Here is a 19,271-nt window from a genome sequence, read left to right on the forward strand (position 1 = left end):
ACAGCCTACAGTGCACAGTACAGTCCTCTCCACCCACTAAAAAAGAATAAGCTGGTCTAAGATGTCACAATTGTCATGATTAAGAAACTGGCCATAGACTGTAGCAAGGCTCAGAGGAATTGAGAACACACGTTTGCTGAAGAGGGGCTGAGCCTGGGAGAGAAAGAGAGGCACAAGTTTAGCTCACCTAGTCTATTTTTCTCAAATTTACCTCCCCTGGGGTGAGAGTGAGGAAAGGCAGGGTTGGGGGAGGAGTCCAGGGGTTATATTCACTGAGTTCCATGGAATAGATTCACTCCCCTCCCACAGAAGGGAGTGGGGAAGAAAGAGTCATGTCTCTGGTTTGTAAGTTGATACATATACCGAGACTCAGGGCAACTAAGTAATGTGTCCACACTCACCTGAGTACAAGGCCTCTTTTGTGTAACTGTACCGTTTGCCTTAGGGCCCTGAGTCATGAAGGTCATTGCACAAAAGTTTATCACAGAATTCTATGTGGCAGGAACTATGTTGGTGTTCTATGGAAGTAAAGATGAATAATGCCACAGTCTGTGTCTTCTAGGAAGTTGTGTTTTGGGGAAGAGAGATCTGTAAACTGCTGTACAACAGTAATGAGAAAACACTCAAGAACTACAGGTGTGGGCCAGCACTCTGGCCAACTACAACAGGGACTCTACCTAACAAATGCAAAGATTGGAACCTAGTTGTTTGAACCCTTTCATTATCTGAAATTAAAAAAATAAATAAGTAAAAATTTAAAAAATGAAACTTTAAACAAAAAAAAAAAAAAAAGAAAAAGAAACACAGCAAGAGCTCCATGTAAGGAGCAGTTTCAAGGGTCGGGCAGTGACAGTCAGGCAGCATGGCTGCCCGTGCTTCGTGACTCGGGGGAGCTGCTGTCCTAGTCCGTACACAGTCAGAAGGACCCACCCCTCCAAAAGAGGGAAATGGGAGAACTCAGGCATCTGAACTGGACAAAGGCAGGTTACGCTCTGTTAAAGGATAGGTTTTCTTTAGGGAAAGATCTGGATGAGCAGGGGAAAATGTCTTCAATGGATGCATCAGCTGCAGTCCTTTGGGAAGCAGGCAGGAGAGTCAGGCATACAGGAGATGTGTTGGAGGGAACGCCTGTGAAGGAGAAAGGGAAAGGGAGCAGGAGGAAGAGGCGTCTCCAGACCCCACTGCAGTTCTACACCTGTAAAAGGAGAGGGGCAGGGAGGACTGGGCAGCAGGGGCCCCCCATCCAGCCCAGCTCTGAGACAGCCTTGCCCAGGGTGGGCAGAGCACCAGGCCAAAGACTGCCCATCAGGAGGATCGTGCTGGTGGGAGTGGCACAGCTCCAGTGCCACCTCTTTCCACTGTCATCTCCTGGGAGCCGCATGGCGAAAGCATGGCCTCAGCATGGCATGGAAGTGGCTTCTGTAGTAGCAGTCAGCTCACACGCTCCTCCCAGGTCCTGCTCTCAACCCTCACCCTCTTCATTCTCTGCAGCAGTGAACACCCTCGCTCTCTTCTCTCAAAACTTTCCTCTCTCAGCGTCTATGATTTCTTATTAACATTTTAGCCTTCCACCCTTTCGATCGCTTCTTGCAACTGTCTCCACCTCTTTGTTTGACTCTAAATGTAGGTCTTTCCAACCTCTGTCTTCAAACCTCTTCTTTCTCTATAGCCTTTCTGGAGAGATCACATGATGTTGGCTGTCACCTCTGACCACCACCACCTTGGTCTGTGGTCCTCATTTCTCCTGAGAGCTCCAGAGTGACTCTTGGGAGCCTCTGCATTACTGCACGGGCCAGCCTGTGGGGGGCGCTTACACTTGCTTTGTGATAGAAACGGGACAGTCCCAGGCATCGGGCATTGGCGTTCCAGCTGCCCTCCACCGGGGGCTAACTTCTTCACTTTGCTGCTACTCTCGGGGAACACAGAGCCCCCACGCTCAAGGTGACTGACTGTTCCAAAGCTTCACTGACACTTCTTTCCACACCCGCCACACCCGTTGGATAGTGGTTTGAGTTGTGAGGTCTCCCCTGGATAAAAGGTCTCACTTCTGTTTCTTTCTGTCTTCTTGTTTAACACAATCAAAGATTGGGGAGTTGCTAGAGATAATATCAAAGTCACGAGGCTCCTAAAAGCAAAGAGCTTCAGGTTGTCGCTGTTTCTCCCCAGGACTGTTCTGGTCATTTCTCTGCTATTCTCCCCACCTCCAGCCCATCCCGAGATGGTGTCTGCAAGGCTGTCCTGAAGCCCTCAGTGCTAACATCACAACCTTCAGCTGCTCACTCAAGTTCAGCATCTTTGATCAGTCATTCCAGGCACCTTTAGTGATTCCAACAGCAGCAAAACTTTCAGTTAGAGATAGGCAAAGCCCCAGGTTTTTTTGGTTTTGGGGGGGTTTTTTTGCGTCACCTCTGACATATGGGGCCAGCGCCCTACCCCTTTGAGCCACAGGCACTGCCCAAGGCCCCCAATTTTGTTTTGTTTTTTTGAGACAGAGCCTGAAGCTGTCCCCCTGGGTAGAGTGCCGTAGCATCACAGCTCACAGCAACCTCCAGCTCCTGGGCTCAAGCGAGTCTCCTGCCTCTGCCTCCCAAGTAGCTGGGACCACAAGCACCCGCCACAACACCTGGCTATTTTTTGATTGCAGCCGTCATTGTTGTTTGGCGGGCCCGGGCTGGATTCGAACCCGCCACCTTAGGTGTATGTGGCTGGCACCTTAGCCACCTGAGCCACAGGTGCAGAGCCAGGCCCCCAGTTTTAACAAGGAATGTCATAGCTACCATCAGTGGGTTTACTCATCAAAGTTTCCTTATAAATATCTAATGTTCACAAAGTTTAAATCTTTTCTCATGCCCAGGGCCCAACAGCTAGAATTAGAAGATCATCAAAGCAGACTGGAGCAGAAATTAAGAGAGAAGATGCTCAAAGAGGGTGAGTATGCTGATAGGTCCTGGGCCCTGGTTAAAGACATTTCTCCCGAGAAAGACACATGAGCAGAACATGCTGGGAGTCCCAGAGTCAAGTGCTGTTCCCACCTTGCACAGCCTGTGAGTCAGGGGGAGGTGCAAAGCCAGGCTTCCCCCCACACCGCCAGCACAGCAGGCCCCACCTCGCTTCATTCACTTGGGTTGTGAGGGCAACATTTTCGTCCATTCCATATGCCTACAGACACAAAGTCATCATCCCCTGATCGTCTACTCACTTAACAAACATTGGCTGAGAACCTAGTGTGGGTCTGGCAGAGGGTAGAGAACAACCCTTGCCCTCTAGGAGTTTGTGGTCTTACTGGGCAGACCAACACCCAGGCCAGTGACAGTGGTCCAGACAGACCAGACCATGAGGTAAGGGCCACAGCAGAGGTGCTTTGGGAGCTCAGAGGAAGGCAGGCCTAGTTCTGCCGGGGACTAGAGATGGGAAAGGAAACATTGCCACCCAGCATGGGCTGGGCCCAGCCATCACATGTGAGTAATTATTCCACCACCAAGCCCGGAGAGTTGAAATAAACTCAATTCACACGGCATACTGTGTCATACATTCATTGGCTCTGGCCAGAAAGGACTATCAGTCTGCTTTGTGCCTCTGTGTGTGGGTGTCAGGGGCCAGATCCATGCATGACTTTCCCACATTTAGACTTAAGTCTAAAAGAACGAGTTAGATAATGTCTTTATACCTCGTGGAACTGACATTGCACCTACCTTATCTGGTTTCCCGGTCCAGGGTAAGCACTCAGAAAATATTAGACTTTGTCATCATTTTTATGTTGGTATTTTATACCCATTTAAGGAGTCTGTGAGAATTTAAAGAACATGCTTGAGGTAAATGGTTAGGCTAAGATTTAGGAACAGAGCCTACTATGCTTCCCCACATGGCCGTGATTTGTACTGTCTCTTTATAGCATCAGAATTCTATTTATTTCAAAATCCTTGGCTCGGCGCCTGTAGCTCAACCGGCTAAGGCGCCAGCCACGTACACCTAAGGTGGCGGGTTCGAATCCCCAGCCCGGACCCGCCAAACAACAATGACGACTGCAACCAAAAAACAGCCGGGCGCTGTGGCGGGCGCCTGTGGTCCCAGCTACTTGGGAGGCAGAGGCAGGAGACTCGCTTGAGCCCAGGTATTGGAGGTTGCTGTGAGCTGTAATGCCACGGCACTCTACCCAGGGGGACAGCTTGAGGCTCTGTCTCAAAAAAAAAAAAAAAAAAAAATCCTTATAGAGCCTTACTGTACAGAACAGATAAAAGTGCTATACACCAACTTTTATATGTCAGAAGGGCCTCATATGAGTCCATCTATGACAAGCCTAAACTGAGAGAGGAATTTTTTTCTTTTTCTATATTTATTAAATAAGGAATACCAATACTGGAATATACCTAAATTAACAAACCACAGGATGTAATTAATATCTGATTTATACATTTAGTAAAAAATTTAACTTGCTCTATTTCAGACTCTATTTTTTTTTCTTTTTGAGACAGAGTCTCACTATGTCGCCCTTGGTAGAGTACTGTGGCGTCACAGCTCACAGCAACCTCAAACTCTTAAGTGATTCTCTTGCCTGAGCCTCCCGAGTAGCTGGGACTACAGGCACCCACCACAATGCCCAACTGTTTTTTGGTTGTAGTTGTCATTGTTGTTTGGCAGGCCCAGGCTGGATTTGAACCCACTAGCTCTGGTGAGAGCCCTAGTCACTGAGCTATAGGCGCCAAACCTATTTCAGACTCTATTGGCCACCTTTGATTCTTTTTTAAAAAGAAGTTCTTGTAGGTTATACATTTTTTCTTTGTAGATATACAAAAAAGTGAATCCTCCTCATTTTGTCTGTATCTGAGCTCATCTTCCACCTAAGCTTCCTCCCACTTGTTAGCAAGGGAAAAAGACGCAGCACTCTTTATCCTTCCCTGGTAAGGCTAGTCTGATGCAATAACTTCAATAATCCTTATAGGAAATGCTCAGTCTCTTAGGGATGGAAATGTCCATTCTTGAAGATGGCCCCCTCTTCCTTCTGCATTGCTCCCTGGGATAACTGCCAGGTGACAGGGAGAGGCAGGGTTGTGTGACCCTGTACCTTAGGAGTCTGTGTGGGGCCCTCTGGCTGGCAAGTCCCCACATAGCTGTCTCTTGTGATTGGGCTGCACCCCCTCTACCCATATTTTCTCTTGGTGAGCCTAGGGGCCTGGGGGCGTTCCCTGGTTTGCCAGCCTTGCCTTGGCATATCTGCCATTCAATGTGGCCCGTCTATTCTATAGTCTCCACTGTGGAGTCGCTTCCCTCCATGAGGGAGCCTTGCGGCAGTCCCATCAGCCAGCGTGGGTACTTCTAGACTCTGCCTGTGCCACACATCAAGATCTGATGAGCCACACTAAGACCTCATTCTCTGCCAACAATGATGCGTTGCCCCATGTTCATATGCCCCATCTCCAAGCTGGGTCCTTGCTAGAGTTCTGAATAAGGATTGGGGCAAAAGTCATTCGGCCCCCAATGTTCCATCAGATGCTTAAGACATTTCTACCACTTTGGGCTTCCAAGGCCCACGTAGCCTGGTGGGACTGGGACACAGAAATCTCACCCTCTGCCTCTCCTGCCCCCTCCCCTCCCCTGCATAAAACATGAGGGCCAAAGGAATGAAGCCATGCAGCTTTGCTTCCCTTTCACTACATTTGCTTTTTTCCTGACCCAGACCTCAGTCAGAGCCAGGCCTGGTGACAGACAGGCAGTGTCACCTGCTCTACTCTGGAGGGGACGGGGCTACCCACCTAGTCTTCCCTGTGTTGGATGGGAGGAGCTAAAGGAATTTAGGAAGCCTCCTCCCAAGACAATCACCTGGTCGACCAGACTTCCATCTTCCATCTTCCATCTTAAAATCCTATTTTCTGTGTCAGAAACTCATTACTACATTTTCCTCACCCTCCTCCTTTTATAACAACTCTTATCTCCCCCACCCACCTGCGAGCCTCATTGAACAGGCGGAGCCTACTATGGGAAGAGGGTCTGTAGTCGAAAAGACAACAGGGAAAAGCAGAGTCAGTCTGAAAACAGGTTGTTGGACAGTCAGCCTCACTTTGCTTCGTGGGGTCTCTACACAACAGGTTACAATTTGCCATTAACTGCAAATGAAGAAATAGCAGCCATTGTCATTGTCATTGGCATAGTAGCCACTGATGCAGATGGCTTCTCACAGATTTCTTTGCTATGGCTCAGATATGTTCATGGAAAAACAGCCTTTTCATTCTGCTTGTTTCTCTTTGGGGCGGAGGGAAGGGCGGGGGACTTGATAAAGCTTGGCTGGTATAAGCTTCTTTCTCTCACAAAGGGTTTTCCCTCTTGCTTTCTATATATTCTCAAGATGAAAACTGAGCTGACTACTTCACAAAAGCACCCACTTTCGAATCTGCGGCTTTGAGGACAATTCTTGGTGTTAAATTTCTTTCCTTGTTTTCTCCGTTGAAATTAAAGGGCAGAGCAAGTCCTTAACAATCTGGAATGGCCACGCCGAGAACCCTCCTGGGGTCCAACTTATCTGAGTCTGGTGTTTTTCTTTCTCTCCTTTAGAGAGCCAGAAAGATGAGAATGATCTGAAAGAGGAACAAGAAATATTCACCAAGATGATGCAAGTGATTGAGCAGAGGGATAAACTCGTAGACTCCTTAGAGGAACAACGCGTCAAAGAGAAGGCTGAAGACCAGCACTTTGAAAGCTTCATCTTCTCCAGAGGGTGCCCTCTGAGCAGGACGTGACAGGGACCAGGGTCACTCTCCCTCCCAGCTAACTGATTGTATCATCCCTGGGACTTAAATTATACTCGACTGCATTTTTTTTTAATTAAAATTCTCTTGCATGTACTACAGCTTCCCAAGATTCTTCCAGAGCTTCTAATGAAGAAAGCACAAAGTCTCTGTTGAAGCTGGCAGTTCTCCTTGGCTACAGGGCTCTCACACTGGAGGTGCTGCTGGCAGACGACCAGCCTTGTTTTCCCTAGAAAGTGGCACAAAAACTTGACTTTCTTGCTGTTTCTCTCACTTTCCTTCCCGATTCATTGAGTTACACACTTTGAGGTTTTTCAGAAGCTGCCTTTTCATTAATACATCCATATTTACCTTTTTTTTTTGCATGGATGACCGGTTTCCAAATGTCAGAAAGAAGCAGCAACAGTTTAAAGATTAGGTTAATATTTAAATTGGGTTTCCAGAGAAAGAGGAGAAACCTGGAGATTACTGATTACGGAAAGCAAATAACTCATATAGCAGGTGTTAATTCAATCCACGGTGAATTTCATTTGCCAGGTGTATTTATAAGCCCTCATATAATAGACATAAGCAATGAGAGTTTAATAGAACATGTGAGCCTTAATGTTATTAAAAGAAGGAAAAAGAAACGAAAAGAAAAGAAAACTTTCGCTTCATGCCAGCAGGATTGTTAGTTTTCACCAAATACTGCTGGTTTAGGAAAGGTTTTTGTTCCCATGCTCCTCTTGCCCTGGCCCCTGAAAAATAACAAAAAGCGTTTTTAGAAAGTGAGTAATTTTGAAGTGCTTTTTTATAAGTGTTGGTGATGGCAGAAAGGGAAATGTTGTCATTTGTTGATAAAATATTGGTCAGGTGGTGCTGCTACTAAAAGTGATTGCACTGATGGTACCAGATAAGGAGAGCTTCTTGATGGTGGTCTCAGATACAGAGAAGCGTCTCTCGCTCTCCCCAGGGATTGCCTACAGGACAGGGACAAACCCGCTTCTGACTTCAAGGTAGAGCTGAATACAGGGACCCTGTTTACCAAATCCCAAATCAGGTTGTAGAATTTTTTTTATGACATTTCAATATGAAAAGAAAGCTTTGGACACAGAGATCGGAGATGGTGCACTGACCTGTCAGAAGTCCTGGAGTGTTTTGATGGTTCATTGGAAGGCCAAAGAAAGAAGATTTTAAATGGTGATGTGTTGTCATAAAATATTCGATTGTCTTCCTTCTGTGGCATTCTTTGAAGGGTTAGTCTGTTATTGATAAGAGAGAGACTAAAGAAGTCTGTGTTATAGACTTAGCCGCTCTCGTTTCTGAAAGTGTTTAAATGTGTCATTAGACAAAAGGTGCTTTGCAGCAGTTGTCTCTGACTGGAGAACAAATTTTTCTCAATAGAAGTTGACCCAGGAACCCCTTCTGTCAGAGATGCTCTCTGCACACCAATCTGGCCAGCTCACAAGCCAGAAATTAGGTAGATAACTGGATTTCCTCTGAGTCAGCCAATGTTTGGGGTGTATTTAAATACAAAACCTTTCCATGTTACAAAAAATTCCAAAGATTGTAGTTCTTTTTCTTTTCTTTCTTCTTTTCCTTTTTTATAAGTATCAAGTCTTCTGGTGCCCGAATCTTATTATTAGGGAGTATTTGGAGGCGTCTATCTACCTACCTACCTATGAAAACAGTACCACTTCTGGCTGTTTATCTATGTTTATTTATTTGTATATTAGGTGAAAATTAATAATATGATGTCTTCATAATTCAGGTTTTCCTGTGTTGTAATTTGGAGGAGACCTATTAGCATTAAGAAATCATCATATGAGCTATTTAACATACAAATAATCCAGATGTTTGGGGCAGTGAATTGTATAGTATTAAAGATGCTTAGAGATATTCAAAATAACGTTTTCTGCCCTCATTCAGAGGTAAGATTATGGGTGCACAAGGCCAGGTACAGTGGCTCAGGCCTGTAATCCTAACACTCTGGGAGGCTGAAGCAGTTGGATCTTCTGAGCTCAGGAGTTGGAGACCAACCTGAGCAAGAGCAAGACCCCTGTCTCTACTGAAAAAAATAGCCAGGTGTTATGGTACACACCTGTAGTCCCAGCTACTCAGGAGGCTGAGGCAAGAGGAACACCTGAGCCCAAGAATTTGTGGTTGCTGTGAGCTATGATGATGCCAGGGCACTATACCCAGGGCGATGGAGTGAGACTCTGTCTCTAAAAAAAAGATTATGGATACACAGAAATGTTAAGTCACAAGAAAAAAGAGATATAACTGCAGAAATATTCAAGCGTAGCCTTTTCTGTTAGTTGAATGAAAGTGTACCATTTAAAGCCTACATACATTTAATGGATGATACTCAAATGTGTAATGTTTGGTTTGTTATTGTACAAAATAATTAATTGCCACTTATTTTAATTTCTTATATTTCTATCTAAAAAAACAGATTCTCCCAAGAGGGCCAAGAAAAAAGGTGGTTCTTGGCCTTTAATATTTTGTTAGTAGAGGAGAGAAGCAATTTGATCACTTTCTTCTGTAGATTATATTCTTTGGTTTACAGCTCAGTTTTATCTGGCCAAGTGAAAACATAAACCTCATACTTAATATTGGAGAGTTTTCTATATACATAAAACCATTTCATACATAAAAATCCTTTCAATGACTTTTCCAAAGAACACAAATATCGTGGCTGTTGAACACATCTAAAATGAGTACATTCCTTAGTCACGATACTGTTCTAAGATCCCCAAAATGTAAAATATTGTATAATTTGAAGACAGTTTCTTTGTATGCACTATGAGGAGGATTATGATAGAAATGGACAGAGCCTTCATTGCCCCATAAAAGAGCAGTAGTAAGGGTGATAAAGGCCAAGCCATCAGGTCATGTTTCACAGCCAGTATCACTCAGCTTCTAAGTTAAACCAAAAGTATTATGATGGTATAAAGTCAGAACTGTACATAGGCTGGACTAAGAGTGCAATTATTTAAGATCGCTCTCCCAAATTACGCATTTCTCAATCTATTTATTTAACATGCTCTAAATGCCCATCAGGTCTGCAGCCCAATGCTAGATGCTGAGATACAGAAAGATTATTAGTCCTCCATTCTATCTCCAAATAAATACAAAGATGATGAACCAAGCACCCCCCAAATGCAAAGATTAAAAACTCTTTTTATTATAAGCATCAGCTTATTCTCCTCACACTCACGCATCAAGACTTCCACCCTCTGTAGTGCTCCCTTTGGCAATAACAATAAGTTTGTGTTTCTAAAACTGTGAAAAATAATATCAGGTTGTACTGTTTCATTTAAACCTTAACTTTGGCAGCATCAGGCTCCTTGGAATCAATCAATGCCAAGATGCAGCATGTTAATTGCAACTGAGAAAGGAAATGGCAGGTGTTTCCAACCCCGATGAGCTGCAATGAAATTGATGTTTTCTGCATTCTGGAAGCAAATGACAATTCAGCAGTGCCTCTCTCTTCCCAGGAAGCAGATTTATAGGCTTTTCCTTCCAAACTGAAAATGGCAGCAGGCCCCACCCAGGTGGTTGATCAGAGAAGCACCTCAGCAGGGCAGAGGTGGCAGGGGGCAGCGGGGCCAGCACATGAACAGAGAGTGTGGCAGTCATTGGATGCAGCGAGCTCAAATGAAGGGGTTTATTGTAATCAGGAAGTTCACGTACGGGGGAAAGTGTACTATTCCACCTATTTATCTTCTAACCTCACTGCTGAGGAGCTGGTAAAAGATTAATTTGCTCCAACAATTGGAAACTATTCATGTGGATGGAAATGTGTGTTCGGCGTGCACTGCTGTAAATACTGAAATGGACCAAAAATAAATGGTTTTGTGTCTCAGGAATCAAAACATTTTTCTGTGGGCTTGGTCTGGCACCTCTGAGGGCAGCGTCCATTTCATTTCTTTCTTCTCCGTGAAAGAACCCCGGGCAAGGCTTTGATTTTGTGTGGGAGTCTGTGAATTAATACAGGAGGTTTTATGACCACAGAGGCACCTGGAAGGACTCACCTGACCCGCAACTTGGATCCAAATTGGAGGAGGAGCGAAACAGGCTCACCTCGGGTCTGGTCTCTCAGCTTAGAAAGCCATTGTCAGGGCCGGGGGAGGGCCGGGGAGAGGCCTGTGGCAGCCCCAGCCCCTCTTTCCTTTCACCTTCTTTCCTGGTGAAGCCTGGTTTTGTGTTTTATTCACTCAACAGAAACACTCCTTTCTGCCCAGAATTGGCCTCTTCCTTCAACTCACACTCTTTGAGCTTGTTTTCCCCCTTCACTCCAGCACATGCACATTTATAAACTACAAGCTCAGGGCACAGCAGAATTGCTGCATCAGGTTAATCATGTGGGCAGTCGCAGGGGGTCCCTTCATTCCACACTAAGTTCACACCATTATGTGAAAGCTTTAATCTGCTGATCAAAAGTTTGAAATGATTTATTTTTTCCATTGAGTATCAACGAAAACTATAAGTGCCTACGAGAGCTCCTGTTTTGCCAGTGCTAAAGTGAAGAGCTTCAAGGAGTAGTCAGTCACCTTGGATGGAGGGGGGTTTTTTTTGCAAGTTTTCCTGGGGACACTGGGGCTCATCTGGCCTCCTGCTCTCAGAGTGCAGACTCTCAGCCTTTGCTGCCACTCACCATCCCTGAGAGATTTCATGCTCTCTCCCTCTCCCGGTTCATTTTTAGAAATAAAAGAAAGCAAACCCAAGGCATCACAGCCTCCCCGGGGAGCCTCCTTTGACCCTGATAATGGTAACAGCTCCTGTGAATTCATCTCTTCTCACCTACCAGGTGCTGGCATATGCTCTGCAAGTACATTATCCCACCTAATTCTGAAAGCAAAAAATCTTTACAGCAAACATCATGGCCATTTTAAATGACAGGACTGAGACACGAAGAGCCTCAGGCACTTATCTGAGGTAGTGCTGGTCCCAGCTGTTGGCCTCTAGAGCCTGGCCCTTGACCCCCTGGGCTGTGGGGCTGGCCCAGTGTCCCCACGCAGACTGAGCCTGATGTGTCCTGGTTCTCTCCTTCCTTTCTTACATGGGTTCCCACTGCCACCCCGAGACACTAGGGCTCAGCCCTGCTCACGGGAAATCTGGAAAGAGCAGCCAAAGCTGCCAACTGCCATCTGGTGTTTTGTGTTTCCTTCTGTACATTTATACATAGTCTAACATGAGGGTAATCATTCAGAACAGTTATTAACCTCTGCCACCGCCAGCCCTCGCGCAAACCTTTTAATAATAAATATGGCACTTGAGGAAGATGCATCATATTTATCCCGGGTGATCAAGTACTCCCAACACCCTGTTATGGACCCCAAGGGGACATTATTGCCCCAAATTGAGCAGCATGGCACGATACAGTATAACCAAATCTCTAGTTCTAAGGATCGGGAATGAGAGCACAGGACTGAGGGGATGATGTGAGAGGAGAGGGCCCAAGGGAGCATTCGGGGATCAGCTGAGAATGAGGCGGCCTTTTCAGGTGGCAGTCCCTGCAGAATAGCCGCAAGTCAACAGCTTGAACCTGGAGCAGCATTGCACACCAGCGGCACCTGGGTTCACGTCCCTTCCCATGCCTAGAATAATAGGAAATGTTTCTAGAATACTTTTTGGAGATATATGTACATATATGTAAATAAACTCCCGAGTGTGTAATTTGAAAAAAAATCAGCAGCGCAAGGAATAAAAAAAGTATAATCATGCTAAACACAGTAATCTGGCTAACGGTTACTAATTCAGAGCTTGAGTTCCAACTCTGCTACTGCTCACTGGATGACAGTGAACAGTTGTCAGTTTTGCCTCACTCTCTTCATCTGTGAAATGGGGCCAAGCCTCCCTCCCTCCAGGTTCCTTGCAAGAGTCTACAAGCTTTAATTTTAAAACAGAATGGTCAAGATGAATCTTGATCTAATCAAGTCCCAAGAGCAGACCCAGGAAACAACACTTCAAGTCTCATTAGCATGGGTAAGAATGGGCAGTTTCCAGCAGAGAAGATGCAAGCAGTGAAGTACTCCAGCAAGTTCATTCCTCAGATCTCTGTACCCCTGATTTTATCCAGCTCAGCAGTGTGCATGTGGGATCTTTTGGGGACCATCTCTTGGAGAGCTGGCCTCTGCTGACCCTACGTCTAGCCTCTTGCATGGCCTTTTGACCACAGTTCTGCAAGTATGGCCTGCAGCGTTTCTCAGAGACACCATCCGGCCTTGGTGATTTGGTTTGGCTCAATGTCGCATATAATTCTTCTCACCTTCCTCCCTGAAGGGAAACGCCTGAGGTAAGACTACTTTAATATCTTCTTCAGCAAAGATGGAAGGAGATTCTCACTCCTCTAGGCTACACAAGCCTGGAGATGGGGTGTGGCAGGAATGGTGTAAGGGCAGAGGAGCAGACAATGGAAATCTCGGGTGTACTCTCAGTGGCCTGTGACTCACTGGGGCCCGGGTGTTCTCCCTTGCCTAGCTGGGCCTGAAGGGGTTCACACCTGCTTCTTGCTGTCCTTAAAAGCTTTGCCCTGGCTACGTGTAATGGCTCACACCTATAATTCTAGCACTTCAGGAGGCCAAAGTAGGTGGATCATTTGAGGTCAGGAGTTGGATGGAGACCATCCTGAGCAAGAGTGAGACTCCTGTCTCTACAAAAATTATAAAAATTAGCAGAGCATGGTGGTATGCACCTGTAGTCCCAGCTACTTGGGCAGTAGAGGCAGGTAGGTCATTTGAGCCCAAGAGTTTGAGGTTGCAGTGAGCTGTGGTGACACCAGTGCAGTCTAGCCAGGGCAACTGAGCAAGAACCTATTTCAAAATTTTTTGTGTTTTGCCCCGGCTGTTCCCCTGGTATGAGCTCCACTCCTCTGCTGGGTGACCCAATAGGAACTACTGATTTTAGGGCTTCTCTATAGCTGGCTCTCATGCACAGGTGAGAAAATCCCTCTGCTGCTATGTACAGTTCATTATTACTCCTGAAGAATCGGGAAGCAGGTCATCCGTCTCAAATAACTTGGGACACAGTCCCCCAGGGCTGAATCAGGCCACTTCAGTGGCATCATCCCGTGTGATCCTCAAAAACATCCCTACCCTCAGTCCACCATGTCACTAAGGCTGAGGTCTTCCAATTCCCTCCTGCCCATGACACCCCTGCCCCCCGAAAGAAGCCCTGTTCCCCCACTCTACCCCTGCCACCTGGGCCGCCTTCACTCAAGACAGGCAGGACTCCTGGAGGACATGCTCACTGGTAGCCTGGCCTTTTAGGGCCACAGCTAATATCCCAGAGTTCCCAGGGGGGACAAGCAACAAGGCTTCTCACTTAAGACCCCACTGCAGAGACATTATGTCACTCACATATTCCTTTCATCCTGAGAGCACACCGAGCTTTCAGTAGTTAAAGAAGTCCCCAAGAGGCTGTGGCTGGCTTTACTCTTTCCCCTCCTGCTTTGATGCCGTCAAATAACCTCTGGGGTATCAATTGGGATCCAGAGCCTTTGTGAAATCTGCATTGCGATCTGCAGGGGTTCCCATTCTGTCCCTGAATTTCCTAGGGTTGCCAAAACAAAGTCCCATAGAGAAGGTGGTTTGAAACAGTAGAAATTTATTCCCTTGCAGTTGTGGAAACCAGAAGTCCAAAATCAAGGTGTCTGCTTAGCCACAAATCCTCTGAGTCTTAAGGAGAGGCTCCTCCCCTGCCTATCCCAGCTTCAGGTGGTCCCAGGCCTTTCTTATGGCAGCACAACTCCAAACGCTGTCCTCCTCCCTTTGTGCGTGGCTGTGTTGTCTTTCCTCTCCTCATAACGACAGCAGTCTTGGTGGATCAGCCACCCACTGTACACCGCTGTGACCCAACATTGTTTTTAGCAACTAATTACATCTGCAATGATCCTAGTTCCACAGAAAGCCGGTTCTGAAGTATTGGGGGTTAGAACATCCATGTATCTTTTTTAGGGGCTGTAATTGAACCTATAACAGGTGGCATTCACATTTAGGAAAGATGCCTCCTCCTAGTGAAAGCCACGTTCAGTTAGAGTTCTAGCTGAATTTGCTTTGAGATGATTGGTTTACCCCTACCCTGGGTTTTTAAGCTATTCAACAAAAAGTAAAACAGCAAAAGAAATAGAAAACAGAATGCAAAAGGAAAGCCACCTTATATAGATACAGATCACGTACACATTGAATGAAATCTGCCGGAATGGAGCACCTCTACTCCAACTTTCTTTCCATTATTTTGGTACATACAGTTACTCTTTCATTATTTTTTTTTTTTTTTTTTTTTTTGAGACAGAGCCTCAAGCTGTCCCCCTGGGTAGAGTGCCGTGGCATTACAGCTCACAGCAACCTCCAACTCCTGGGCTCAAGCGAGTCTCCTGCCTCCGCCTCCCAAGTAGCTGGGACCACAGGCGCCCGCCACAACGCCCGGCTATTTTTTGGTTGCAGTCGTCATTGTTGTTTGGCGGGTCCGGGCTGGGGATTCGAACCCGCCACCTTAGGTGTACGTGGCTGGCGCCTTAGCCGGTTGAGCTATAGGCGCCGAGCCTCATTATTCTTTTAATGGTTGCTCTAGAGAGTACACCATGATCCTTGTTCTATCCAACTTCAATAGAAATTGTCACTCTTACTTCTTTCCAGACAAGGCCTGGATCTTAAAACACTTAACTCCATTTACTCCCCTTCTCCTTTTTGTATTTTAATTTGGTTTATATTAAGTCCTTCTAAGACCTTATTTCTATTAATTTTGTATAGTTAATAGGCTTTGGGGCTTACCCTTCTATTTACCCCCCCACCTCCTTTTTTTGGCCCTTTACTCTTCCCTGTGTCACTAAGCTTCCACCTTGGATGACTTTTCTTCTGCCATACACCCTGGTATTTCCTTTTGTTCAGATCAATGATTAATATTTTTTCTTAGCTATGCCTTTTTGTTTGTTTGTTTGTTAACTGAGAATGTCTTTAAACTCTCTTTGTCTACTAAAGTGAACTCTCTTGGAACGCTTGCCGGGGGTTCCCCCATTTGGGTGGTGCCTGAACTTTTGTCTACTTGTCCTTGTGAGATTGGTGCAACCTCTCTGCCTCATGGCTGCACCTTCTGAAATAAGCAGATGTCCTAAGAGGGAAAGTGGTCCCAAAGGCACAGGGTCCCCTCTCTGGAGATTTTCCTTTCTCCAAGGTCTGAAAGCTTCATTTACTTTCCAGTGCTTTCAAGTAGATTTATTTTACATTTTGTCCAGCTTTTCCATTCATTCTCAGGGGGAGGAGCAGCCTGGATTCCATAGCCTGGTACTATAAGAAGGTGAATATCTATTTCTCATCTATCTTTTTTTTTTTTCTGTTTTTAGCCAGGGCTGGGTTTGAACCTGCCACCTCCAGTATATGGGGCTGGTGCCCTACTCCTTTGAGCCACAGGTGTCACCCTCCTATCTATCTTTTTAGAGTGGTTCCTGGAAGGTACCACAATGCTTACATCTTATTGGTCAGAATTTAGGCATGTGGCCTAAGGTGACCAGATTTTAACATTGGTAAAGCGGGACACCATTGCTGGGGGGGGTGTAGGGTGGAGGAGGGGTGTGTTCTTGATTAAAAATTTGGTATATATGGAGCAACAAAAATTTTCATAGAACACAAAAATAGTATTGTAATATATTTTAAAAATTTCAACATAAGTACAATTTACAAATGTAATACATCAAAAAAAGTATGTATAGGGCGGCGCCTGTGGCTCAAAGGTGTAGGGGGCTGGTCCATCTGGGTGACCTTGCCCTGGAGGGGAGTAGGTAGTTTACATTAGCCTTTTCATTTCCAAATGAAGTAACATTAACCTCTTCATTCCCAAATGGAGTTACATTAACCCTTTCAGCAGCTGAAAACCGTATATTCCCTTCCCGTTGCCCCACCCTTCCCTAGCTTGTTGTGCATTTTTTTCATAAAATCGGGACTTTTTTAAAACACCTGGGACGTGGGACAAATTGTTAAAAATCGGAACTGTCCCACCAAAAGCGGGACGTCTGGTCACCTTAATGTGGTCACACCAAGCTGGAAATATAGTCTTTATTCTGAAGGACAATAATCTCAGTTAAAAATTGTGGGTATTAGGGCGGTGCCTGTGGCTCAAAGGAGTAGGGCACTGGCCCCATATACCACAGGTGGCAAGTTCAAACCCAGCCCTGGCCAAAAACTGCAAAAAAAAAAAAAATTGGGGGTACTATGGATATTTGAGACAACAGATCCTAAGGGATATGCTATGAGTCTCTTAGCTATTGGCTATGATATGATCTGTAGCAAATAATTTAAATTCTCTGACTTTCAGATTGCTTGCCCATAAAATAGAGGTGATGATGATGTCGTGTATGAGTCTCCAATGAGGTACTAATAATAACCAATATTTATTGAACTTAAGACCTACTCTCTGCCAGCCCCTGAACCGAAACAGAGTTGTTTATTTATACTCTCTTGCTCCCCTCAACAACTTTCTGGGGCAATTACGCATTTTGTGACCAGAAAACTTAAGACACAGAGGGGTTAAGTAATTGTGCAAGATCGCGCAGGTATTTGACTACAGATGGATATTTGATCCTGTATCCTCTCCCACTAAGTGATCCTGCCTTGTAAATCACAAAGCCCTGACTATGGGAATTATTAAGGGAAGTGACAGGACCAGGATAGGAGGCTGCTGGGTAGCTGAGGGCAGCACCAATTTAGCCAGAAATGTGATCTCCTGAGGAAAAGGCTGGGGACAGAACTGACCTAGTTTAGGACCCATGGAGTTTTAAGTGACATTTGTCATGTAAGGAGTTGGAAAAGGAGACTACAGAGATAAAAGGGACTTTACAGGGCAGGTAACCCCATGGCTTCATTTTTAAAAAGTAATCATTTTTGTGATAAGTTTGCACATTTTTGTTGAAATACAATACACACAGAGGAAATTTATTCCAATTACTAAGTATAATGTTCCATTCATTGTTAACGTGCATATATTCACGTAACCAGTACTCAGATAAAGAAGCAGGACAGTACCAGCTGCAATGGTCTCCCCCTTACCCAACCCCAGCCCATTCTCGCCACTACCCCTCCCAAGACTAATCACTATTTTGACTCCTGACATCATTGTGTGGCTTTGCCTATTTTTTAAACTTTATATGGATAAAATGATACATACTCTTTTATGTCTTTTTTTCATTCAACATTATGTTGTGAGATATATTGCTATTGTAGCTGCAAATTGTTCATCCTCACTGCCATGACTATCATAATTTATTTATCAATTCCACTGTAAATAGGCATTTGAATGGCACCGCTGCGAACTTTCTAGAGCATGTATCTGCATACACACATGCTCATTTTTGTTGGTAAATCTAGAATTGAGATTGTTGATCAGAAGGTAGGACTGCTGTTAAGCTTTAGTAGGTGCTACCTGGGCATCATTTTACAGATAATGAGGAAAAAATTACAGACAGGGATGAGATTTGACCCCAAAACACCTGGCTGAGCAGGACCGGAACCTGGGCGCATCCTTTCCTCTGGGCAGTTTGTCTAGGCCTAGATGTCAAACACAGGCTGGCCTAGAAATTCATCAGAGGATGACACATCACAGCTATCTTATGAGCTGTCCTTATAATCTAACCTTGGAATAAAATAAAACCAACAACCAAGCACGAGAGGGGCAGCTATTCAGTGGGGCCATAATTGTAAATACAAATTTAGATCGGAGGAAGCTGGTGCAAGTTCTTGTCCCCATCTCATTAAAAAGGAGTATGTGTCACATGTTTCTAATTAAACAAGAGATCGATTCAGTCTACATTAGTGCTGGGCCCTATGGATGGTGCTTTGCTAAACCTTATCTCATTTACTCTCCTATCAAAACCTAGATCAATTCACAGCCTTAAGCATTCTAAAAGCATTGTATCAAAAGAGGGTATATGAACTTGATAAGTAAGCATGAGCAACTTAGAACCATGCTTCTTTTTAAAATTTAATTTCAAAATGTTAAAGGGGTACAAATGTTTTAGTGACATTCACTTTAGTTTCATAAAGCTTAAGTCAAGGAGAACAGTGCTTCTTAAATGATCTGTGGTAAAGGACCAATCCATCCCAGGGCAATAATTTTATAAAATATAGTAAAAAAAGCATTAAAATATTGGTGGGGCGCTCCTGTGAGAATCTAATGCTTAGCTGACAGAGGTGGAGCTCAGGCAGTGATGTGAGTGATGGGAAGATGCGGTAAATAAAGAGAAAACTGAGTTTGCTCACCTGTGCCTCACCTCCTGCTGCGCAGCCCAGTTCCTAATAGGCCACTGACAGGTACCTGTCAGCGTGGCCTGGGGATCATGGGTGGCAGCCCTCGGGGACTGTGTATGCACAATCATGTTTGAGAACTGTTCAATAGTTCCCTGCTCAAACCACTTCACCTTGTAGATGAAGAAATGGAGACTCAGAAATGGGAATCCAAGATCACATAGCTATGGAGCAACACGTCTCTTAATTCCCTGGCAAGAACTCCCAGGACTGGAGATCAGATTTTTTTTTTTTTTTTTTTTTTGAGACAGAG

The 19,271-nt window shown here is 45.1% G+C and overlaps 1 protein-coding gene across 6 annotated transcripts in view; it reads left to right on the forward strand.

Annotated features, from left to right (window-relative positions):
* LOC100954750 (F-actin-monooxygenase MICAL2) overlaps positions 1-6,790 on the forward strand; it is a 226,707-nt gene extending 219,917 nt beyond the window's left edge. For all 6 annotated transcript variants that reach the window (XM_023516167.1, XM_023516250.1, XM_023516270.1 and 3 more), the window contains 2 exons: positions 2,855-2,928; positions 6,547-6,790. In XM_023516167.1, coding sequence (XP_023371935.1) covers positions 2,855-2,928; positions 6,547-6,731 — 259 coding nt within the window. In that variant the 3' untranslated portion in view covers positions 6,732-6,790. The remainder of the gene's footprint in view (positions 1-2,854; positions 2,929-6,546) is intronic.
* The last annotated feature ends 12,481 nt before the right edge of the window (positions 6,791-19,271 follow it).

Source organism: Otolemur garnettii, unplaced genomic scaffold (assembly GCF_000181295.1).
Source record: "Otolemur garnettii isolate 467f Iridium unplaced genomic scaffold, OtoGar3 scaffold00001, whole genome shotgun sequence".
NCBI classification, from domain to species: domain Eukaryota; kingdom Metazoa; phylum Chordata; class Mammalia; order Primates; family Galagidae; genus Otolemur; species Otolemur garnettii.